Raw genomic sequence first — 25049 nt, 5'->3', positions numbered from 1 at the left:
GTCTCCCGGAAGTGGCCGCGTCCTCGTATTTTCCTGACCATATTTTCCTGGCTTGTTTGCAGCAGCGCGTCTGCTGCTTGATGAGCAGTTGGTTTGCGGACTTGTCAACAGAAACATGGCTGCCTCTGCGTCCGGGAAAGCATACCGAAACGATAACGCTTCCACGGGCAGTCAAAAATGCACCGAAGAGCCCCCTGCACCGACGCGGGAGATTATCAAACCGTCTATCATGGAGCTCACCAAAGAAGTTCGGACCAATATCCTATGCACTGTAGAAGGATGTGGCAAGATTCTACCGAACACGCCAGCCCTGAACATGCATCTCGTGAAGTCCCACAGAGTAAAGGTAGCTAGCTTGTTAGCCTATTTGCAAGTTAACCAAAGGGGCTACTGACATATTCTAACACGTTGTCTTTCTATTTTTCAGTTAATGATCCTTGTATCACTAATTAGGTGCTAGGTAGTTAGAGGCATGCTTATTGGGAAAACGGCAAGTCATTGTGCACTCTCTGAGGCCAGTTCTTTGAAGTTGGCTAGCAGCAACTATTGCTGATAACGTTACTTTCTTACTATTGTGTTACATTGCTTTAAGCAGTGTTTCAATCATCCTAGGTTAGGATCATGGCTGCATGATACTGATTATCCGCGCTAATGTTAACCTGCTGTCTTGTACTGCCTTTACATGTCAGCCATACAAATATATTACCTGTTAAAATCCACACGTTTAGATGCGCACAATAATACGAATATTATGGATATTCATATTAATATAATAGTAAGTTTAAAACGTTTTACATGTTTTGCAAGAACAACGATTTCACTAATAATCCTTTTTTTATGGACACATCTGATGGGACTTTTGATAAATGCAGAAAATCGCCAACGAAAATAAACGTTCTACCACATTGACCATGTTATATTTGAGAAGACGATCTGATTCTGCGTTAGGACATATAATGTGTGTAAGTGAAAAGATGCATACTTTCAGTTTTCCGAACTCACGCAGGGAGGCTTGCGCTACGGGTGCTGGCACATGCGCAGATCAAATAAACCGCTGGAACGACGATTCAACTGTTTACATGCCATAATTCGAAGGTTGCTCCGAAAGCCAGGTGTTTTAATCGGTTTATGTTTACTTCGATTATGACCTTACGCCGATTAAGATAAGCAGAGTAAGGTGTTTACATGAATAATGCCAAACTCAGTTTAATATCGAATTATTTGTGTGCATGTAAACATGCATGTCTCCATACCCACATAGCCTAACTCATATTATTGAGTCATTTGGTTCTCAAGAAGTTTCTGGAAATTCAAGAAATTAAAATAACCCTCGGTGAATGAATGTTTAAATGGCTGAAGAAGATGGGCTTAACCTGAGATGTGCAATGAAATCAGTCTGGTCATACAACCAACTGTCACACTGTCTTTAGGCTAAATATGAATACTAGTTATAGTAAGGGAAAGTCTTGGAGACAATGGTCCTCCTCTTTAACTGAAATGTATGCAATGTCCTGGCCTAGTCTTGCTGCCCCGTGGGAGTCCTAGTGATTCCAGTTTCCCCCAAATGAATGCTGGGATCTCGCAATCTTTTGGCTTTTTACAGACTGAGCTCGTTGAAAAAAGAATAGGTGAATGTTTGAATTAGGTCAGAAAAGCACTTCATGCTCCTCATTCCCCCACATAAATGCTAACTGTTCTCAATATTGAACTAATTCAACTGGGTCTAATGCAGGAGAATGAGAGATGGAGGAGGAAATGCATGGTGCAGCAGTTCATGAAGGAAACTGTCAATCTGAACAAAATGGTGTCAATTGAGCATAGTCGTAGATGTCTATGACTGTGAAAGGGCTGACGGAGGCAACGCTACCCTTGCTTTCGAGAACCCAGGGCATTATTCCTTATCACACAGGTTCTCCGCTATAGGCACCGTTTACAGCTGGGACCATGTAACTACAATCCCAACGCTGTTTTAACGTTTAGAAACGCTAATTATCGCTTGCGATACGGTCTTCGAAACATATGGAACTTATCTTTCATTTTAAGGTGAAATAATCTTTCAATAAAATATATTTACTGTAGCAGGTTTGCACAGATCCATACGGCTGTGTGCGTCCAGCCACACACAACACATCCTCGCCAGTTACGCTTACACGCAGGTGTTCGAGCAGGATAGATGGCTAGTTAGCACAGGTGGTCGCCTCTGTCTTCCGTATAAAACCGCTGTAACATGGAGCTATGGCCGTGTGGGAACACTTAACTATTTAAAGGTGTGTAGTAATTTAACCTTTCATTTAAAAAAAAACTATATATATATATATATATCTCAATCAATAAATCACTGATATTAAAGATGTGTTACATATTACGTTTCCAAAATCGTATCGCAAGCAATGCGTGTTAACATTCAGAATTAGTGTCGGGGCTCATAACAGAACTCCCCCGGCCAGAAGATCCCTTCATACATAGACACTAAAGGTAGTTAATGGGTAACGCTACTCAACCAGAGTCATCAGGCCAGGAAAGCACAGGCTGCTTACTGTTCCTCCGCTGTTACGTACTGGCCAGGCTTGTTCTGTTTTATTAATTGATGGAGAAAGAGGTGTGATTTGGGTTAACACACGGTTGTCGCTGGATACTCACTGTGCCTTAGCTCGACTGAACTGCCATATCACATTTGACAATCAATTTAGTTTCACACACTTTTGAACATTACAACAGGTATGCCCGACTAGCATCACCACCCTGGATGGTTCCGACCTAGAATAGGTGGACATCTGTAGGTACCTAGGTGTCTGGCTAGACTGATATCAAACATCTCCAATCTAAAATCAAATCTAGATTTGGCTTTCTATTCCGCAACAAAGCCTCCTTCACTCACGCCGCCAAACTTACCCTATTAAAACTGACTATCCTACCAATCCTCGACTTTGGCAATGTCATCTACAAAATAGCTTCCAATACTCTATTCAGCAAACTGGATGCAGTTTATCACAGTGCCATCCGTTTTGTTAGTAAAGCACCTTATACCACCCACCACTGCGACCTGTATACTCTAGTCGGCTGGTCGTCGCTACATATTTGTCGCCAGACCCACTGGCTCCAGGTCATCTACAAGTCCATGCTAGGTAAAGCTCCACCTTATCTCAGTTCACTGGTCACAATGGCAACACCCACCCGTAGCACGCGCTCCAGAAGGTGTATCTCACTGATCATCCCTAAAGCCAACACCTCATTTGGCCGCCTTTCCTTCCAGTTCTCTGCTGCCTGTGACTGGAAAGAATTGCAAAAATCGCTGAAGTTGGAGACTTGTCTCCCTCACCAACTTTAAACATCTGCTATCTGAGCAGCTAACCGATCGCTGCAGCTGTACATAGTCCATCGGTAAATAGCCCACCCATTTTACCTACCTCATCCCCATACTGTTTTTATTTATTTACTTTTCTGCTCTTTTGCAAACCAGTATCTCTACCAGCAGCCTACTGACAGATTTTCAGATTGTATTTCCTAGCTGCGATGCTGCTCAGCAGACCCTACCCAGGCTGTCTTGTAGCAGACCGAAACAAAGCTATCTCTGCCCTGCCTGCCTGTATCAAAGTCTGGCAATGCACTGTGCCTGGATAATTTTTAGCACTATGCAGGATGTTTATGTATATTAGCCTAACTTCCATCAAAACGTCTCTTTTACTAGTACTGTACAAATGTTGGACTCCCGAGTGGCGTAACGGTCGAAGACACTGCATCTCAGTGCTAGAGGCATCACTGCAGTCCCTGGTTCGAACCCAGGCTGCATCACATCCGGCTGTGATGGCCCAGTTGGCCCAGCGTCGTCCGGGTTTGGCCGGGGTAGGCCGTCATTGTCAATAAGAATTTGTTCTTAGTTGACTTGCCAAGTTAAATGAAGGTTAAATAAAAACCAATGACACAGTAAATGTAGCCTGCTAGGTGACCTTGGCCAGTGAAATAGTGCAATGCTAATAAGGATGGTTAGGATGTACACACGGGTCAATGCTGAGGTCTATCTGTGGCCTGTGAGTGTGTGCTGTACTCTTACATACGCATCATGCTGCTATTCATTGAGTTAATGTAATGTGCTGCTGACAGCTGCTTCGGCACGGCTATCTGGAGACTGCCAGGAGTGTAGAGTGATGTAGCACACTGGAAAGCACAAACTCAACGTGCTGTTAAACTAATAACTTTCATCTGAACCTCCTTTAAAGTCATAGATGTGGACCCTCCATCTGGACCACCTTCATCTGTGTATTTGACATTCATATGGTTTTCTACAAAGGATAATTGGCGTGTCCATCCACTGGATGTTTTCATTGTAATGGTACTCCAAGTGTAAAATCATCACTAACTACGGTATAACTAACTCATTTAGCTCAGCGGTCTTGAGAGTTGTGCTGATGGCCTACCTTTCTACATGTTGTTGGTTAGCCTACATTATTTCAGTGCTGATAGATGACACTAAATCTTAAGCCTATAATACCACAATCTATACCACAATTCTCACCCCCCCCCCCCCCCTTAAATGATTTAGATGCACTATTGTAAAGTGGCTGTTCCACTGGATGTCAGAAGGTGAATTCACCAATTTGTAAGTCGCTCTGGATAAGAGCGTCTGCTAAATGACTTAAATGTAATGATGTAATGATCTAATAATTCATCCTCTCTCTCCATAGGACGGCCTTGTCAACCCCACCATCAGGAAGGACATGAAGGGCTCCCAGAAGCTCTACTGTTGTCCCATAGAGGGCTGTCCACGAGGCCCCAACAGACCCTTCTCCCAGTTTTCCCTGGTTAAACAGGTACCACGTCCCTACAGTCAGTCTAAGATCTGTATAATGCCAGAGATTGCCTGGCTGAAACCACCTGAGTCAGACTCATGCGGATTGTCTAATGAATGGAATGACTGAGACAGACATTTCCTCCTGGTTTTTCCCCTAATCACTTTCCACACCTGCTTTGGATCTCCCCTGAGATGCTGATGGTGGATGGGAATTGTAAATGATTGGAAAGTGTGTCTAATAATTTCGTCTCAATAGAGAGTCTTTTGAAGTATAACTAGGAAATTGGAATTAGTGAACAAGAAGGGAATAATACATTATTTTATTGTTTTTTTCCAGTTCGTGTAACGAAGTTTACATACACTTAGGTTGGAGTCATTAAAACTCGTTTTTCAACCACTCCGCAAATTTCTTGCTAACAAACTATAGTTTTGACAAGTCAGTTATGACATCTACCTTCTGCATGACACAAGTCATTTTTCCAACAATTGTTTAAAGACAGATTATTTCACTTATAATTTACTGTATCACAATTCCAATCGGTCAGAAGTTTACATACACTAAGTTGACTGTGCCTTTAAACAGCTTGGAAAATTCCAGAAAATTATGGCTTTAGAAGTTTCTTATTTAGCTAATTGACATCATTTGAGTCAATTGGAGGTGCACCTATGGATGTATTTTTAAGGCCTACCTTAAAACTCAGTGCCTCTTTGCTAGACATCATGTGAAAATCAAAATAAATCGGTCAAGACCCCAGAAAAAAACATTGTACACCTCCACAGCTCTGGTTCATCCTTGGGAGCAATTTCCAAACGCCTGAAGGTACCATGTTCATCTGTACAAACAATAGTACGTGAGTATAAACACCATGGGGCTACGCAGCCGTCATACTGCTCAGGATGGAGACACATTCTGTCTCCTAGAGATGAATGTACTTTGGTGCGAAAAGTGCAAATCAATCCCAGAACAACAGCAAAGGACCTTGTGAAGATGCTGGAGGAAACCGGTACAAAAGTATCTATATCCTATATCGACATAATCTGAAAGGCCGCTCGGCAAGGAAGAAGCCACTGCTCCAAAACCGCCATACAAAAGCCAGACTACGGTTTGCATCTGCACATGGGGACAAAGATCGTACTTTTTGGAGAAATGTCCTCTGGTCTGATGACACAAAAATAGAACTGTTTGGCCGTAATGACCATCGTTATGTTTGGAGGAAAAAGGGGGAGGCTTGCAAGCCGAAGAACACCATCCCAACCGGTAAGCATGGGGGTGGCAGCATCATGTTGTGGGGGTGCTTTGCTGCAGTCAGGGACTGGTGCACTTCACAAAATAGATGGCATCTTGGGGTAGACATTTTTTGTGGGTATATTGAAGCAACATCTCAAGACGTCAATCAGGAAGTTAAAGCTTGGTCGCAAATGAGTCTTCCAAATGGACAATGACTCCAAACATACTTCCAAAGTTGTGGCAAAATGGCTTAAGGACAACAAAGTCAAGGTATTGAAGTGGCCATCACAAAGCCCTGACCTTAATCCCATAGACAATTTGTGGGCAGAACTGAAAAAGCGTGTGCAAGCAAGGAGGCCTACAAACCTGTTACACCAGCTCTGTCAGGAGGAATGGGCCAAAATTCACCCAACTTGTTGTGGAAAGCTTGTGGAAGGCTACCTGAAATGTTTGACCCAAGTTAAACAATTTTAAGGCAATGCTACCAAATACTAATTGAGTGTATGTAAACTTCTGACACACTGGGAATGTGATGAAAGAAATAAAAGCTGAAATAAATCTTTCTCTCTACTATCATTCTGACATTTCACATTCTTAAAATAAAGTGGTGATCCTAACTGACCTAAAACAGGGAATTTTTACTAGGATTAAATGTCAGGAATTGGGAAACTGAGTTTAAATGTATTTGGCTAAGGTGTATGTAAACTTCTGACTTAACTATATATTCTGCTCTATCCAGCACTTTATGAAGATGCATGCAGAGAAGAAGCACAAGTGTTCCAAGTGCAACAATGGCTACAGCACAGAGTGGGACCTGAGGCGCCACATAGAGGATTGTGGGAGGACCTACCGCTGCACGTGTGGCTGCCCCTACGCCAGCAGAGCAGCGCTACTGTCACATATCTACAGGACCGGCCACGAGGTCCCCACAGAACACAGGTAGAGGGTACAAAACATTATAAACACCTGCTCTTTCCATGATATAGCTTTTACCTGGTCAGTCTATGATCCCTTATTGATGTCACTTGTGAAATCCACTTCAATCAATGTAGATGAAGGCGCGGAGACAGGTTAATTACATATTTTTAAGCCTTGAGACAATTGAGACGTATGTGTGCCATTCAGAGGGCGGGGGGGTTATACAAATCAATATTACTAAGGTTTTGTTCACTCGTGTATACTGGACATCATCCTGGAGGGCAGTGTTTCCATTAGCCGGTTATTGACAGGTTTTTGGACGATTTTTAAAAATTAACAAAAGGCATAAAATATAAGCATTGCCGGAGACATTGTCCAGCAAAAAACATCCTCCATAAATCACATTAGCTACGCGTGGAGGTTGGTTCACGACGTCTTTCAATGATCTCTCTACTTTGCCTGTTTAACTGCCTGCCTGTCTTGTCTTGAGCTCATGCTCTCACGAGCAAATTAGCATTGTATCAACTGGAACAGGCCCACAAAATGTTCACATGCCAGTCTGTGACACACAGCTGCATGCACGTGACTCAGGGGAGAATGATGATTTGATGCTACATGAATCTCCCTAAAATAGAATTTACAGTAATATCCACCCAGGAGGAATATAGGCTATTAAATAATTGTGCTTCCCTACTCTAATCTACTGCCTGTTTGTGTAGTTAACTCAAAAATGCTTGTCTAGCTACTGAACCAAGGTTGGAGGTACAGACAAGTGGACAAATAGACACTGAAACAAAGGATTTTGACAAGCCAGATGGACAGATTGAGACATGCATTGTGCAAGGAGCCAATGTTCACTTGGTAGGCTATCCTTCCTCCTTGCATATTGCAGTCACTTCCATGTGGTGTCATTGAATCGACAGTGGATGCTCCTAAAAGCATTAGTCTACACATGACATTCAAATGGGTTTCTATTAAAAAAATACTTTTATTTGGTTGGACATGCTGTTGGAGGGTTTTAAAGGTGGTGTGGACACATGGTGGCAGAGAGGCTCAACGTCTTCAAGTGTCATGCAGTTTATCCAGTAAACCATGTAATTATTCAATAACAGTTCATGTTGGGACAAACGCCTGCATGCACAACGTGGCTTGAGAACAGCCCTTGAATTTGACTGCACAACGATGCTGCCACTGCACCTTGCTTTTATTAGTGTTTGTCAAAGCTTTAGAACTACCTACTGCTGTTTTGTCTGCTTGACGTATTCTCCTCCGCCCGGTGTTTGCAGGTATCCACCAGTGAAAAAGCGGAAGATGGAGAGACAGATAAGTGGAGAGGAAAAAGTCAAGCCCAGTGAATTCATGTGTCAGATCCTAAAAACGGACAGAGAACTTTCAGAGGACTCCCTCCCTTCAGACAGGCTCTGCCACAACAACCCCCCTAAACACCTCCAGAAACTCCTCCTACCCAAGCCCAAAGTGGCTCTGGTGAATTTCCCTGTGATGCAGTTGGCCCATCTCCCTGTCCTCCTCCCCTCCACAGAGAGTGGGGTTCTGAGGTCTGTGGTGCTGGCTGTGGACAGCCAGGGCTCCTTCAGCACCCTCCACCTCATGCCCCAGTCCATGGGGGCCATGGTGCCTCACCTGGACCCTAAGACCCTGTGCTTCAGGGGCAGCATGCCTGCCTCCCGCTCCAGTCTGGGGCCTGTCAGCATGGGGGTGCAGGTACGTCTGGAGTCATTGGGCTCTGGCGATGACCTAGGAGGGACCAGGGGGAGCAATACCTCCACCAACATCCAGACAGACATCTCATACTTGTCCAGGATGCCTGTGGGGATGGAGATGTGCCCCGTTGATGAGTCGTCAGTCTCATCGTGTTCTCAGACAGATATTAGTGTGAGTGCTCATGTCCTGCTGCCGGTCAGTGTAGAGACTCAGACGTTCCCCTCGAAGGCCAAAGCCACCACCACCATCGGGGCGCAGACAGATACCCACACCCTCAACCAGCTGCCCTGCCCCTATTCCTCCCCATCCCAGTCCCCCTACATTACCAAGCAGACCCAGACCAGACTCGCACTGGCTGGGTCAGAAGAAAGGGCTCAGATGGACCAGGCCATCATGTGCTCAGACCTCTTCGACAGTTACTCCCTCAGTGTCTCAACACAGACAGCACTGACAGACGGAAGCTTCAGAACCCACGGTGTAGATGACCCCCTTTCCGTTGTCGGTAACAGTCTCTATGACGAAGACAAATCAGCAGGAGGCATGTGTTTTGGCGTGCAGACAGACGATCTCCAGTCGGGCAGCGTGGCGGACAACCAAACCCAGACCACCTTGGCTCTGTTCAACGACTTGGAGAATATCTTGTCAGGTCACTCTCTGTCCGGTCACCAGACACAGATGGATTCTTCAACAGGCTGTGGGTCAGGTCTGGGCTCTGTTCAGGAACAGCACACGGGCATCGACTTTGACTTTGAGGAATTCCTGAATGCGGCCCACATCCAGACCCAGACGGAGGAGAGCGAGCTGAGCGGGCTGGGGGCCGACACACCCCTGGAGGTCCTGGATATCCAAACCCAGACAGACTTCCTCCTCCTGGAGGGCCTGGGAAACAGTGAGGGGCCGGGCCGGAGCCAGGCCAGTGACCTGGAACTGGAGATGTTTGACACCCAGACCCAGACGGACCTCAACTTCCTGCTGAAAGCCGAAGGCCACATGCCACTGGGCAACATTCTGCGACAATCCAGCTTCTCCATGAGCACAGAGTCCTCTGACACTGAGACACAGACCGACCTCCGCCGACCGCTGACTCCAACACCAAACTCCACCCTTCCCTCCGTGTCCCAGGGTGACCAGGCCAGGCTCTTGAGCAGCACGGAGACTCAGACGGTGACCGACGCATCTTCTGAGGGCCTCGGAAACCTCTTCCTGACCAGCAACGAGACCCAGACAGTCATGGACGACTTCCTGTCAGCTGACATGGCCTGGAACATGGAGTCCCACTTCAGCTCGGTGGAAACGCAGACGTGTGAGGAGTTGTTTGCTCTATCAGCACTCTGAGAAGCCCAACAGCTGACCCCCCCCCCCACACACACACACACACAGGGCTACCACCTCAGCCCACACAATGTTTCTGGTTTCCGTCAAGGAGGTCCTGGGCTCCAACTCATCATCCTCTACAGTCTATGTCCCTCTACTACTGGAGGTTTAGGTGTAGAAGTGAGCCGCCTTATGAAGTCTTAGGACATTCTACAGGGGGGTAGCATGTCTAGGATAACATGTCCAGACATCTCCCTCATGCTTGCTCTAAAGCACTTTATTATCAGTTCATGGATTTGATTTCCCATCCTTGTTTACATCTTTATTTGCACGTCTTACTACTTAAATATATTTTGTCTGAAAAGCCAGTTTAGTCCGTTTTCAAAGTTTGAACACTGTTTGCTGTAAGAGAGTATGTAATGCCTGTTGAGCCTTTCCTTAATCATACTGCTGTTGAATGACTTCCGGCAGTTTTGATGTGGCACAATCGTAATAGTGAAATTCTAAAATAGTTGCCGCACTCCCATTGTTGACATGTGATTGTGAAGTACAGTCTTGTAGAATTGCCCCATTGTTACAGAGCCACCCACCTATAAGCTGGGTCACTGCGTTAAGACTAGCCTGTCATCATCTTTGACTTATTCATTAGCTGGCTGTAAGTATATAGCAGCCAGTGTGCTGAAGTGATACAACACTGTAGAGAAACACTATGAGGATCTAGCTACTCACTAGTCACTGTGATTACATTGTGATTGTGTATGTCCACCACCACCATATACAGTGCCTTAAAGTATTCACACCCCTTGATTTTTTTCCACATGTTGTTGTGACAAAGTGGGATTAAGTGGAACACAAAATGGAAAATAAACAAATATGTCTTCATTAAATACGTATTCAACCCCCTGAGTAAATGCATGTTAGAATCACCTTTCAATTACAACTGTGAGTCTTTCTGGGTAAGTCTTTAAGAGCTTTCCACACCTGGATTGTGCAGCATTTGCCCATTTATTTTCAGAATTATTCAAACTCTGATGAATTGGTTGTTGATCATTGCTAGACAACCTTTTTTGGGTCTTGCCAAAGATTTTCAAGTAGATTTAAGTCAAAACTGTAACTTGGACATTCGGGAACATTCACTGTCTTCTTGGTAAGCAACTCCAGTGTAGATTTGGCCTTGTGTTGTAGATTATTGTCCTGATGAAAAGTGAATTGATCTCCCAATGTCTGGTGGAAAGCAGACTGGACCAGATTTTCCTCTAGGATTTTGCCTGTGCTTAGCTCCATTATGTTTATTTTTTATCCTGAAAAACTCCCCAGTCCTTAATGATTACAAGCATACCCATAACATGATGCAGCCACCACAATGCTTGAAAATATGAGTGGCACCCCAAACAGAATACATTGTATTCGGGGCAAAAGGTGTATTGCTTTGCCACATTTTTTGTATTGTGGAGTAAATACAATTGATCCATCCTCCATTTTCTCCTATCACAGTCATTAAACTATTAACTGGTTTAAAAGTCACCATCGACCTCATGGTCAATGGTGTGCGGTTTCCTTCCTCTCCTGCAACTGAGTTAGGAATATACCATCCAAAGTGTTAATTAATAACCTCACCCCATGCGCAAAGGGAAATTCAATGTCTGATTTCTTGATTTTTATCCGTCTACCAATAGGTGCCCTTCTTTGCGAGGCATTGGAAAACCTCCCTGGTTTCTGTGGTTGAATCTGTTTGAAATTCACTGCTTGGCTGAGGGACCTTTCCGATAATTGTGTGTGTGAAGGGTACAGAGATTAGATTTTTTTTTATTATTACTATGTTAAACGCTTATTGTACACAGTTTGAGTCCATGCAACTTGTTATGCACATTTTTACTCCTGAATTTATTTAGGCTTACCATAACAAAGGTGTTGAATACTTACTGACACCAGACATTTCATCTTTTCATTTAGTTTGTACAATTTCCTAAAACATAATTCCACTTTGACATTATGGGGTATTGTGATAGGGCCAGTGACAAAACAAATCTTAATTTAATCAAGTTTAAATTCAGGCTGTAACACAATTGTTGGTGTGGAAAAGGCAATGGGTGTGAATACTTTTGAAGGTACTGTATAACAACCCCACTAAACGTTACTGAACATAAACTGATGAAATATTACAATTTCTATCAACATTTTCTTGAACTACACTCTAAAGTCTATCGTATTAGTCAAAGCTAGCTGTTGGTATCATTACAATATTTTACCTCATTTGCACATGCATCCCATTCAAATTTCAAGAAACAAGACATTTGTTGAGACAGTTTTATTGAATGTGAACTTCACAAAAGAGCTCCAAGTTTAGAGTATTTCTCCATGTTGGATTTTGATCTGTTGGTGCCTTAAGACAAGTATTTTTCATGGTGCATTTTATGTGTCCGTTGTTCAGTGATGCTCTAAGCAGCTTTATGAGGTAGGAAGAAGTTCTGGATCAAAATGTATTTAACATTTACATTATATTTATTTGTGGAGAGTGTATTGGAAAAATACTTCAAATATTTGAGTGTCTTTTAATTTGCATGTTGAATATGTTTGAATGCCTTCTGAGTGTATTTGGAAAAACCTGTTTTGTGTTACACATCCAGGTTATAAGAATGCAATGCAGTATTTGTTTCCAAGGCAGCATTCGCCCTACAGTGGTACACTATCAATATGTGAAGAAGTGTACCCAGAAACGGCAGAATGTAGCCTACATGACACTGTGCCCATACTACACAACATGGCTTAGTTTTTGCACTGCATCTTAAAGTAATCGAAACAGGACTGTTTCATTCCAGTTTATAACAGACTTTCATACTCAACCACATTTCATAACAATGTATTGTGCTGTACTGAAAACACTACTTCTGTTTAATTTATCGTTCTTGAACTTATAATAGCGCTTAGGGGAGAAACTGCCTTGCTTAAAGAACATGTACATTAGACTACATGGTAGGGTTGAACTCAATTCTATTTGTATCCCAGGCAATTGAGAAAGTAAAGTAAACCAAATACCAATTCTGAATTTTCCTCATTTTGAAGAGAACTGGAATTTCTATGTACTTCCTTAATTAAATGAAATTGATCCTGACCGTGCTACATGGGGATGTCAACTTCAGCGCTTTGGTTTTTCTCAGTAGGGAGTGCATGCAGTCTTTGGTGCCAATATAATTGATTTCAGTTGCATTTCTGTTTGCAGCCTTCTCTGTTGTATTTCAGTTGCCTGAATGTGTAGAGGGTCAATAAAGGTTGCCTCTCGTTATTTGTGTTGTTGGTGCTATTCAGCAGACGCTCATAATAAACTCTTCATAAAGGGTTGATTGTTTGAGTTGATGTAGTAGCTGGTTGTTTGTACTAGCTTAGTTCCAGTACACTTCAAATCAAAGGACAGTAATGCAGTGCTGTATAAAGCCAAGTCAAATATTTTGTTACTGGTTAAAGCACACACTACTTTTGACTTACAACACCATACTCAATATTGTACACACTCAATGTGCTCTTTTTCAGTAAATGTCCGTCACAGTTTTCACCTGGGTTGTGTGGCAGTACAAGTTAGTTTGCTATGTACATGTATTATGCTCAGTCTGTTTGAATACAATATTGTAATTGTGTAAGTCATTTGGAATATGATACTAATCCCTCCACCCACACACCTATGCTGTCACAGCCCCTCAGAATCAGTGTGGTTCACTTCTAGCATGTAATTCAATAGGCTACCAATGACATCTTCACATGGGTTGGAACACTACAATCACTAACTGCTCATTCCATTAGAGTGCACGAGCATGCTTTGGCAATGGCTCATATCATGTTTTGTCTTGATGAGTTCTGACATAAGAATATCTGCAGTTTAACATTCAGGAATCCAAGAAACTGACCCAGACCTCAGCATTGTAGATTAGGTAGCATAGTTTCTGAGTAACTAAACGCTCAAGTGTGAGCACCACAATAAAAGCACATGCAAAATGTAGGACTGAAATCACACATGCATACGTACATCACTCCATTTAAAATTATTCACTCATGTCCAGGTGCGTGGAGGGTTCATAATTAAGGAAGGCTGAGGTGGTATAGCCTATAAATCACATAGAACTAACAAATCTGTAAACTCATATGTTAATTCCATGTAGTTTAATACGACCAAGTTGAATTAGTCACAGCTTTTTTTTAATACGGTCATCAGTGTCATACAAAAAATAGGAAGAAATTTCACAAAGTTTCTTTTTAATCACAAACCCACAGAGGCTGAGCTTTTGGGTTGGGAGAGAGTATGGAGTGCGAAGTAACAGTCTCTGTTCAGAGTAGTCTCTGTGCAGAGGCTGGGATGGGCACCCTGGTTCCAAACAGAATGGGCAGCTGGGGCTCTGCACGCTTTAGGATCTTGGTCTTCAGTCCAAAGTAGAGTCTATGAGCACTGCTGGTCCGGGGATCCTGTCTGAGGTGTCTGTCCAGGGGGTAGGTGGTGCGGGGTAGAGGATCTGACAGTGTGCTGAGGGGCATGTCACATCTCTTGGGGACAGGGATGCTGAATGCAGACAACAGGTGGCGGCTCTGCTGGCTCTCCACACCTCCTCCGCTCTCCCAGGCAGGCGTGACACCGTCTGACCCAGCCTCTGCGGTCTCCCCATCTGAGGCGCTGCGTCCCGGTCCAGCATCCCCCCTCCGGAGGTGGCTGGTGACCTTAGGGTGTCTGGGCTGGGAGGCCTTCACGGGCGGTAGGACGGCGAAGCTGTTGATGATCAGCGTCATGGGACACTCTGAGGCTGAGTGGTGGTGACCATGCGAGGGGGCCGAGCCCAGCAGTGAGTCACTGATCTCACACACCTCAGCCTTGTCCTCCATCATCTTGTCTCGGAGTGTCAGTTGCTGTGTGGCTTTCTGAAGATCCCTGAAGGACTCTGGTGGGGACTCCTCTGAAGAGATGCTAGATGTGTGACTGTAGGGTCTGTTCAGGAAGTCTCCCAGGGTTGTGGGGGAGGTTTTCGCCCATGGGTCCAGGGTGGAGTCCCAGAAGGACTCAGGGGAGTGGGTTAAACTGGATTCAGAGTCAGGGGGGTCCGAGAGCTTCACGAGGTCCACACACAGGTGGCAGTGGTGGTCTGTGTCTCCAGTCTTGACCCTCTTTCCTCTCCTCTGGGTCTGTACCAGGCAGCCAAGTGGAGTAGTTCTACCCCAGCCCCGGATCTGTCTCAACAACGAACACAACAGCAATAAGGGAAACGTAATTACATTTTAATCAGTGTTTCGCAATTTAGAGAAAATTAGGTTTCACCTTTTAAGATGATTTCTGAGATTGAATGTAGTTATAAACAGTGAATAAACATACTAACACATTCACTTTGTCTTAACTCGCATGAAATTGAAGTGTGCATCTGGTGCCTACGCAATAACGTGACACTGGCACATCATTCACAATCTCGCCAAAAATAAAAGAGTAACCGCAGTGTATTACTCACAGCTTCCTCCCATCCGGAGAGACAGAGAAGCTCAAATGGCTCCTGCTCTTTGGATGAGGTATCATCGCTGATATCCAAAAGGGCATCGACATGGCCCCTGTTGGGTAGTTGGCAGCTCTGGTCCCATCCTGTGTACTCGACTGCCACACTTCTGTCTTCAGCCACTTCTACAGGCACCTGATCCCATTCCTTGAATTTGTCCATTCTAAGATGAGCCTTTCAGGGTGAAATCTGTTGAGAGTGAAAAAACATCCCTAATTCGGCACTCATCTTGTAGGCTCGTTGGTAAGAGTGGATATATATGTACACAAACAGCAAGAAACCTATAATGAATTGTAAGCGTTGCAAAACTATTTGTAAGATAGTGTAACCTTTGACGTCAACTTTATGACGTGTTAACTCAGCGTTAACAAACTTATTAACCCTGTTTACAAAACCTGTCCATTAAATGGATTCATAAACATTATCGCTAGCTAGCAAGAGAACCCCACATTTCTCCCTATCTACTAACGTTAATGTTAGGTAAACACTGGCAACTTAAGTAGGAAGCTTGTTCTAACGTTAGCTGAAGCCAGAAGAAAGGCTGTTGAAGAGACAACTTACCATTAAAGTGGGTCGAGTTCGACATTTTCCTCAGCAATACCATACAAGCATTTGCTCCCTGGGGGTTTGACATTCAACTTAATAGGCAGTAACATAGAATAGTCATCAAATATTTATTACAGTTTGGCAGGTATCAGGAGACGACCCCAAACAAAGTGAAAGATGTGCTTGGCCGTCGAAGTGTTTGGAGCGGAGATAGAACGTCGTTGCCATGACAACTCCGCTACAACAGGGCGCTCAGAAGTGACGTAGGGGAAACGAAGAGAAAATTAGGAGGGGGCGTGAGAAAACAAATTGCAGTTGACAGGTTGTTGCTAATCTCCATGTTATCTAAGAAAATGTAACAATTTCTAGACCTGGATTTGCTGCTTGTCACTATTCGTGATTTACAGCATGGTGTCCACTATGTTGCTGACTATTTCATTCAATATCTATAATTAAGATTAACCCTAACATTTCTGTAATCTATAGTAAAATGTTGTATACAATATAATCTAAAATAGCCCATTATAACAGTATTATAATATGCATAATATAACGTAAGGCTATAAATAGAGGGCATGGGCCTATGTTAATTTGATTCCGATGTAAATTATTTACAGGTATCTAGAATATACTCTCAAAGCTAGAGTCCTTGTCGAAACAATAACAAAGTGGCCACACAACTCTGTTTCGGTATAAAAAAAAAACTGAGAAAGGAAGTTGTGTGTTTTATCTCATGGCCGAAATTAGATTGCCTAGCTGCCCATCCACATCGCTTCGGGCAAACGCAACGCCCACTAACGTTTCTTCTCCGGGAAGCATTAGATATAGCAGCGGAATTAAATTCAGGATGAATCGTCAGGCAAGAAATGAGACGTGCTATTCGGCACGTCGCGGTCCAGCCAGGCACAAACCTTATGACTGTAATGTCATGCCTCTCACTGGGTCCCCCTAGCTCTGTGCAGTTTTATGTGCACCTTGGCTGTTTTGTGTGCTGTATTGTTGGCTCTACCTTCTTGACATTTGTGCTGTTGACTGCCAAATAATGTTTGTACCATGTTTGGTGCTGCTACTATGTTATGTTGCTACCATGTTGTGCTGCTACCATGGTGTGTTGTCATGTGTTTCTGCCTTGCTATGTTGTTGTCTTATATTGTATTTATTTTATTTTATTAATCCCGGGCCCCGTCCCCGCAGGAGGCCCTTTGGTATAGGCAGTCATTGTAAATAAGAATTTGCTCTTAACTGACTTGCCTAGTTAAATAAAGGGTAAATAAATAAAAAGCTCAGCCACACACACCTTGACTGGGGCATGCTGCTGGAAACGTGCACAAATATAAGAGAATCCCCAATTTCATATTCTTTCATAATGAACGAATTTGTATGCCTGTGAATGAAATCTAAAATTACGTTAGGTAGGCATGTTTGGTATTTGTGGTGCATTGTTCGAGCTGCACTTGCAGAAGCTTGGCTTATTGGTTCAGAAATGCGCAGTGTCATAGTCTGACGTGGTACTACGGCGCCTATCAGTGTGTTTATCTCTGACACCTGACGGCATGTTCCTTTCTCGCTTCCCCTGATCACAACCACTGCGACTGCAGACCAGCGACTCTCCCGCTTTATGCAAACCGAGGCTGTGCGCTCTGTCGTGATCATGCTACCTCCCAAGAACTGCCTCCCGAGGAACTACAGCTGCATAGCTGGGTTGTTCGGGAGCTTGACAGCAGACCCGAGATTAGAAGACGAAGAGGGGATGGAGCTGAACGGAGCAAGCGAGCCCATCGAGATGCACCATGTGGTGGATGAGAGACCAAGAGGACGGGAATCCTTCCTCAAACCCCCGCAGAGTCCGAACCTGCGCCGCAGGTGCAAGTCTCTGCCGACCCCCATAGAGAGAGCGAAGCTTGAGATCTCCCGCAGCCGGAGTCCCTGCAGCCAGAAAAAGGTCCGTTTCGCCGACTCTCTGGGTCTGGAGCTCACCTCTGTGAAGCACTTTAATGACACAGACATGCCCGATGTGCCGGAGCGCATAATGGCGAGATTCGACAGGGGTCCCCTCCATCTGAACCCATTTGACAAGTTCCCCAGGGCACCGACCACCCAGTCAAGTTTTATGGAGCTGCAATTCAAGAACCCCGGGACCCTACCAGGCTTTACTGAGAAAGTGAAAGAAGTGAAAGTGTTGTTGGAGTGTGCTGAAGCCGACGAGTTCAGTCTGTCGGGCGTCGTGCGGGTTTTGAACATGGCGTTCGAGAAAAGTGTCTATTTGAGGTTCTCAATCAACAACTGGATAACCATCATGGACAGTCTGGCATCATATGTCCCCGAATCAAGCGACGGTGTGACAGACCAATTCTCCTTTAAAATAATCACACCAACGACGTTTCTGGAGAGCGGAGGCACATTCCAGTTTGCCATTAGATACTGCGTTGGTGGAGATGAGTATTGGGACAATAATAACGGGTTCAACTACAAAGTGCGACGCCACAGGTTTAAGATTTCCCCACCCCGTGAGTGGGAAGATGGCTGGATTCACTTCATCTAACCTGCATGCGCCCTTGGCGTTCTCACCGGTGCACTGTGTGTGTAAAGCACGCAATCTCTCCACGGGCACCGCTTAACCATAATGAAGAATAGGGCTACCATAGGCTATAGCCTCTACACATTGTGTTAATAATCCAACCGCCGTGTCCAGCTGTACACTCAGTTATTTTTTACATTGTTTGGATTATGATTTTTTCACCACCGTCACATTGGTTTTGTTTCATGTCATTATGTTTGACAGATTTGACAGGATTGAAAGACAAGCCCTTCATTAGGTGTCCGCCGTGGGAGGTAAATCAGCTGTATGATAATTAGCCTTGGTGTTGGGGACTGTAGTCTTGTGCCCTTTGGTGTGGCCCGACTATACTCTTATGTAATGCAGGGACATGTGCCATTGAAAACGTGCCAGGAATAGACCCCATTTAAGCGTCACTGTCCCTATCTAAAACGCAGCGATGCTCGCTTCAATCCCCACTATTTCATTAAACATCTTGTGCGATGTCTTAACTGTCAACGACTGCTTATACAAAACTGAGGAAAATGGTTATGAAAAACACTAAGACAGCTTCTCGCCTTCTCTCTATTTATTTCCGATAGCATGGGACTGTGCTCACGTGCATCCCCCTGTGTACCTGTCATGCCGGATTTCCGATTTTCTCATCTGAAAACTCCAGCGGATGGAGCAGGCCGAAGCTCAGTCACAACAATATTCGCACTGGATCAACAAAGGAAATATCAAATTGTCATTTGTTTGACCAATTCCTCATCTTTTCATCTTATTGGATATGCCTTATAATACCCCTTATAACTAAAGGGGAACGCTGCTGTGCTTTTATCTTGATCAATATTGGGTGTATTCAGTTTTATAACTATTTGAACATTAATATTTCAATGTTGGGGTAATGATTAAACCCTCTCTATAGCACTGCTCAACGAGATGTTAGAAAAAGGAAATCATCCCACGAGCTTTGTTCGCAGGTTATAAATGCACCAGAATTTTTTTCTCCAGAGGATGATAACCAATAGCAGGAGAGTAGACTGTGGGTCAGAGTGGAGCCCTACAGTCTAGCAGTAGGTTAGCCTATTAGGATGCTCTGGTATAACCCCCAAACATGTTACATAATAATATGTGGATATTTACCACTCTAAAATGCCAAATAATGCATATGCTATATGCATTATTTTAAACTAGAGGACATGTATATTTGACAAAAAAAACTGTTGTACAGATTGTTTTGTACAGGATCTTATGCTAGATTTTTCTCTGCAGTGCAGTCTGCATGTATCTGACAGGTGATATTTTACAACATTCCTGTTGTGACACTCTTGATCTCAACCAGTCACAGTAATTCACCAGGTGTCTTGTAAACAATAGTTGAGGATAGCTCAAACCCTAAGGTCCACTGCAGAGTCAGTCACCACTGCCTCACCCATACAGTATCTCTACCTTCTTCAAGGTTGAGCTTTAATGATAAAATCCACACGCATATCACTCCATTTTATAACTGTTATTACACAATGATAAATTACAGAGACAGATACTGTTGGACTTTTGTTTCTATTCCTTGTTGGACCTGAAATGCAACCGTTGTTGTGGAAAATGATACATTTACCTCAGATCGTTTCTAGAGTGCGGACCTGACGATCTTCCAAAAATTCCAGGTTTCTCTCCTTTTATTCAGGTTGAACAAAACATTATTTTTTTATGAAGTACAGTATAACCAAAATAGTAAAACTCATGCCATTTTTAAAACACATCCAGTCCAGTAAAACAGTAGCATTTCATTGTCAGTATTTTGTAAATAACTTCCACTGTGCAATGTTGTATTTTACAGTAGAACTATGGTGATGACAGCATCTGAACTACTTTTACTGATTTCAAAGTCGTAATGCCAGACTTGGCTGATGATATAGAAAAGAGCCGTGTTTGGTAGGAGCACATATCGTACACAGTAGCATGCCGTGGTTCTGGGGCCTGGGCCTTCAGTGAAGTCCTACACAGTCCCACCCGAATTAATCCACCTCTTATTACCATCATTATGATGCCATGGCTCTAGACACTATACATTTAGACAGAAACGCAGTATAACCAGGCATTGCGTCACCTTGAAATTGACATTTTTATTCAGAGAATTGCAGGGGAAGAGTTCAACACCTTTTCATTGTGCAGCTTCGTTGCCATGCACGCTTGTTCGTTGAGCTGTAGATCCACTCGGGTGTCCCCAAAAGTTTTCAAAAGCACCATTGCTTGTAAGTGCCCAGCCGTACTTTGGTGTCTCGTTGCTGCCTTGGTTAGACAACTCAGGTTTGCAAAGCCAGTGTGGCTCCAAACACCAAATCGATCACTTGCAAATAATAGGCATTCCCAGCAGTACAGTTTGCAGTGCTTCTCGGAGCCTGTGAGTCATTGATAGCGCCCATAATTGAAAGTGGCGAACGAACCCCTTTCCCGCCTGTGACAGGCTTTGTAGCGTCGGCATCTACCTCTCCTGACAATGTCTAACTTTTCTTGAAAAGTTTGTCTTGAGAATGGCGTTATAATTATATCCTCAACCAAATCGATATCTTCTCCTTCCGCCATTGTGGGTTGAAAAAAACAGCTTAGTAGTACGCAAATTAATTTGTTGATCAATTTCAGTTTCCTAGTTCTGAGACCTGCCCATATAGGACCTGCCTCTCAATATTGGTAATCCAATCAAAAGACGTGCACGCACTACGCCTGCTAGCTGGCTCCTGTGTAACACTGGAGCCAGCCAGCAGGCGTACAATAGCCAACTCTAAAGCTGATTGGTTGACACTAAATTTTAATTTCCATTCACTTTAAGCTACAAGCGGCCGCACTGTTGATTCTGAAGGCCTGGGGGCAGATTTTAGACCCCTGGCAACACATGATGGCTGAATATGATTGGATAAAATATCTAACATAAAGACCAGCCCTCCAAATCTCAACCTGGGGCTGGAAGCAGTGCAACCAAGAGGAACGCTATGAAATTAAGAGTGTAACTCTTACTCTGGGGAATAATTTAATACATATTTGTGGGAAAATATATTTAAAAATATATATATATATATATATTCTGATGATGTTTAGGCCAGCAGAGAAGGCCTTGCTGGTACCGACGGCCCACCACTGATCATACAGTTGATGCTATTGCACTGGTGCTTAATGCTGAACTCATTTGTTGGCACATTGGCATCACATAATGCATGTGTCAAACTCATTCCACTGAGGGCCAAGTGTCGCCGGGTTTTCGCTCCACCCTTGTGCTTGATTGATGAATTAAGGTAAACAATTAGTAAGGAACTCCTCTCACCTGGTTGTCTTTGACACCCCTGACATGAGGTGAGGGAGCTCATTATGGATGGATGGCAAACTAAACTTAGGTTATGTAGCGCAACAGCCACATTACACAAACGGTTTGTCTACATGTGTACTGGATGTACAGCATGTTTAAATTAGAGTTTCTATTTATTTGGGTTGTTATAATTTGTGGGAGTTTTCTATGCCATGAATGCTTGGAATGTATCAATATTTTGTTTTGAATAGGACACCTCTGAGAGATCAGCAGCTTGGAGATGTATCTGTTTAGAAAATGGAATGCATCTCTGAGACTAACAGATGTAGTTATGTAATATAGTTATTTACTGTTGTCTGGCTGTGGTGGTCAGTAAGAAAAGCCTGTGTTTACATGAACCAGGACTTGGCAGGAGCTTGGTCAGATAATTCAACCCTTGACATTGAAAATGGAAAATAGACTACTCATGTGACCACTGAGCATGTCCAAATGACTCAAACAATTTAGAAGAGTTGTTTGGCTTATAGCAGAGCTGTTTGGTTTCCAGAGTCCAGCGGTTGGCTCTTTCTAATTTCTCCATGGGGAATCTGTAGAGCCTGGTTGGACCAAAATAAACTCAATCACGGTCTCACGTCCACCATGACATTAACCAACCTCCAGGGCATTGGTTGACAACTGGTTGGCCTCACTTTGTTCAGAAGCATGCTAGTCTGTGCAGTCAGTGAGTTCCACACACGGCAGCTGTATCTCCACAAAGACTACTGTGGTTAACAAGATATCACGCCTTGTCAGAGATTGTTTTATGTTCTTAAGTCTGATGAAATATAATGGTTATTTTTCCTCATGTACCTTTTGCTTATGATTTCTGTTAACTGTAAATATTCTCTCAATAAGTGAACATGTAGTACAGTATGATTTCAATTATGAATTGTTTCAATCAAAACATTTCACTTTGAATATGTCCTGGAGGTAAAGATGTTTTATAGGGGAAGGATGAAAGGCTTCCAGAAACAGACCGTATAGGGTTTGTCAACACAACATGAGCTATATGAATCACTCCAATATATTGGTATCACTCTGCGCCGGAGGTGAGGATTTACAGATTTACTCCCATGTACACCTGTGTCATGGCTGGGGTCCGCCCCTATATACAGACTCCACGGTGTCACGTATTCTCAACATCATTTTTGAAGCCCCTCTAGGACCGTAGAGGATTGGAGTGATCCATATTGCTCACATAACCGTGGTTACATACGTAACCTTTTATGTTTCACTATATTGGATCACTCCAATATATTGCTAGAGGGACCTGGCCAGCCAGCGGCAAAGTCCCAGTGCAGGACCAGGGACCTCAGTCCACCCTGATGGTTGATGTAAGCCACCAATGCGGTGTTGTCTGTTCTCACCAGGACATGTCTTCCTTTCAGATGTGGAAGGAAAGACCGCAGGGCCATGGAGTCGTAGTGTAAAGCTAACAAAACACAAGCATGACAAACCACGGGCAGAAGATACAGATCAACCGTGCGCAGCAAGTGGAGCACTCAAAAGGAGGGGCTGCTCCAGGCTGCAAAACAGCCAGTGAGTATACTTCCATGCAAGATATTACACTTACCAGTGACTTACCAAGCGAACTTCAGAAAGTTTGGACCTCAAACCATACAGACGTCCGCCGAGAAAATGAAAGAGAACTTGTCACAGCCATGGGGTCTATATATAGGGGCGGACCCCAGCCGTGACACAGGTGATCACAGGAGTAAATCTGTAAATCCTCACCTCGGATGTATCCATCCGCCGTGGAGTGATACCAATAAATTAGAGTGATCCAATATAGGGAAATATAATCACATTTTATGAGCACTCGCTGATGTTTATCTGTTTTTATGTGTCGCATATTGAATGTCTTTCCGCTATCATATTATGTCGTATAATAGCATTTCAAAAACAGGATTGCAAGCGGTGGATGGATACCCAACTCAGAACTAGAAAGTAATCTAAAAACAATCTGAACAAAATAGAATTTCAGGAAATTTCCTTTAAAACTGTGGTACGTCACTGAACCTTAAGCCAAAATTTGGGCGGGGTACCAGGAATGATAGGCTTATTGTATAAGGTGTAACTGAAGATGGTTCCATTGCCTTATGTTTAGAGTTCGTACTGAAATGAACACATAAGAGGTCTAAGCTGTGAAGGGATGTTATGGTAGGTTGATCAACATGTGATAATATGTCGAGCAGTCAAATCATACTGGATAGTATGTACTGGGACTAAGCTGAGGGTATCTTTAGGCTAAAGAGTTGCATTCATGCCACTAAAGACAACATACACTTTGGAGTATCTGAAACATCTGAAAGGAGTGACTAATGATTGTAATATTGAGCTACTCAAAGTGCATAGTGCACTTTGAGTAGAAAAGTAGGAAAGCTAGGAAAAGAGACATGGTTTGGTTTGGTATGCCTCTTCTGACTTTACATGTATTCCTGTGAATTGCTACTAACCAAGATGTTCTCCATCCCCAGTCATGTTTGATACACAGCTTTCTCGCTCACTGTGAAATGTTATACATCTGAAATAGGTTAAATCAAGTTTGTTTTACTCATATGTGGAGTGGAGGAAGTGAATTTCCCCTGGTTTGACCTATAAGGTTATCAGTATTCGTCTTTTGAACCTATGCAAACCTTAGTACTGCAATCCATCATCTGTCTGTGTTGTGTGTTGGTGTCTGACGTATTGTTTGGCGCTAATGTTTATCACTGTAGTCTGTCTGTTTGCATGCACGGCGGAAGGACCCCTGTTATTTTTATGGTGAGTTTGTAATCTAGCCTATATTTTATTAAAACAACGACAATAAAGGCCTTTGTGATGGGAAATTAAAATGTGTTTTAGTTTTGTCCATTTCCTTTATCACGCTACAGTCAGCAGCATGGTATATTTAAGCAATAAGGCATGAGGGGGTGTGGTATATGGCCAATATACCACGGATAAGGGCTGTTTTTATCCACGACACATCGTGGAGTGCCTGGACACAGCCCTTAGCCGTCATATATTGGCCATATACCACAAACCCCCAAGGTGCCTTATTGCTATTATAAACTGGTTACCAATGTAATTACATCAGTAAAAATAAATGTTTTGTCATACCCCTGGTATATGGTCTGATACACACCACGGCTGTCAGC

At 43.5% G+C, this 25049-nt stretch overlaps 3 protein-coding genes across 3 annotated transcripts; 2 read left to right on the top strand and 1 right to left on the bottom strand.

Moving 5' to 3' along the window:
* Positions 1-22: 22 nt before the first annotated feature.
* On the top strand, positions 23-13254 carry LOC135550005 (ATM interactor-like). Its single transcript, XM_064980430.1, has 4 exons — positions 23-346; positions 4683-4808; positions 6757-6956; positions 8222-13254. Exons 1-4 carry the CDS (start codon positions 116-118, stop codon positions 9990-9992), a joined length of 2328 nt encoding a protein of 775 aa, XP_064836502.1. The 5' UTR covers positions 23-115; the 3' UTR covers positions 9993-13254.
* A 57-nt stretch (positions 13255-13311) lies between these two features.
* si:ch73-103b9.2 (uncharacterized protein LOC100150067 homolog) lies at positions 13312-16247 on the bottom strand. The gene is made up of 3 exons (XM_064980441.1): positions 16052-16247; positions 15449-15679; positions 13312-15176 (listed from the first exon to the last, which is right to left on the bottom strand). The coding sequence occupies exons 2-3, from the start codon at positions 15650-15652 to the stop codon at positions 14289-14291; spliced, it is 1092 nt and encodes a 363-aa protein (XP_064836513.1). The 5' UTR covers positions 15653-15679; positions 16052-16247; the 3' UTR covers positions 13312-14288.
* A 1293-nt stretch (positions 16248-17540) lies between these two features.
* On the top strand, positions 17541-24746 carry LOC135549996 (protein phosphatase 1 regulatory subunit 3E-like). The gene has a single exon (XM_064980419.1). The coding sequence runs from the start codon at positions 17655-17657 to the stop codon at positions 18576-18578; it is 924 nt and encodes a 307-aa protein (XP_064836491.1). The 5' UTR covers positions 17541-17654; the 3' UTR covers positions 18579-24746.
* The last annotated feature ends 303 nt before the right edge of the window (positions 24747-25049 follow it).

The sequence above is a fragment of the Oncorhynchus masou genome, chromosome 1, assembly GCF_036934945.1.
Source record: "Oncorhynchus masou masou isolate Uvic2021 chromosome 1, UVic_Omas_1.1, whole genome shotgun sequence".
Lineage (NCBI taxonomy): Eukaryota > Metazoa > Chordata > Actinopteri > Salmoniformes > Salmonidae > Oncorhynchus > Oncorhynchus masou.
This window is presented reverse-complemented; position numbering and strand designations above follow the sequence as displayed.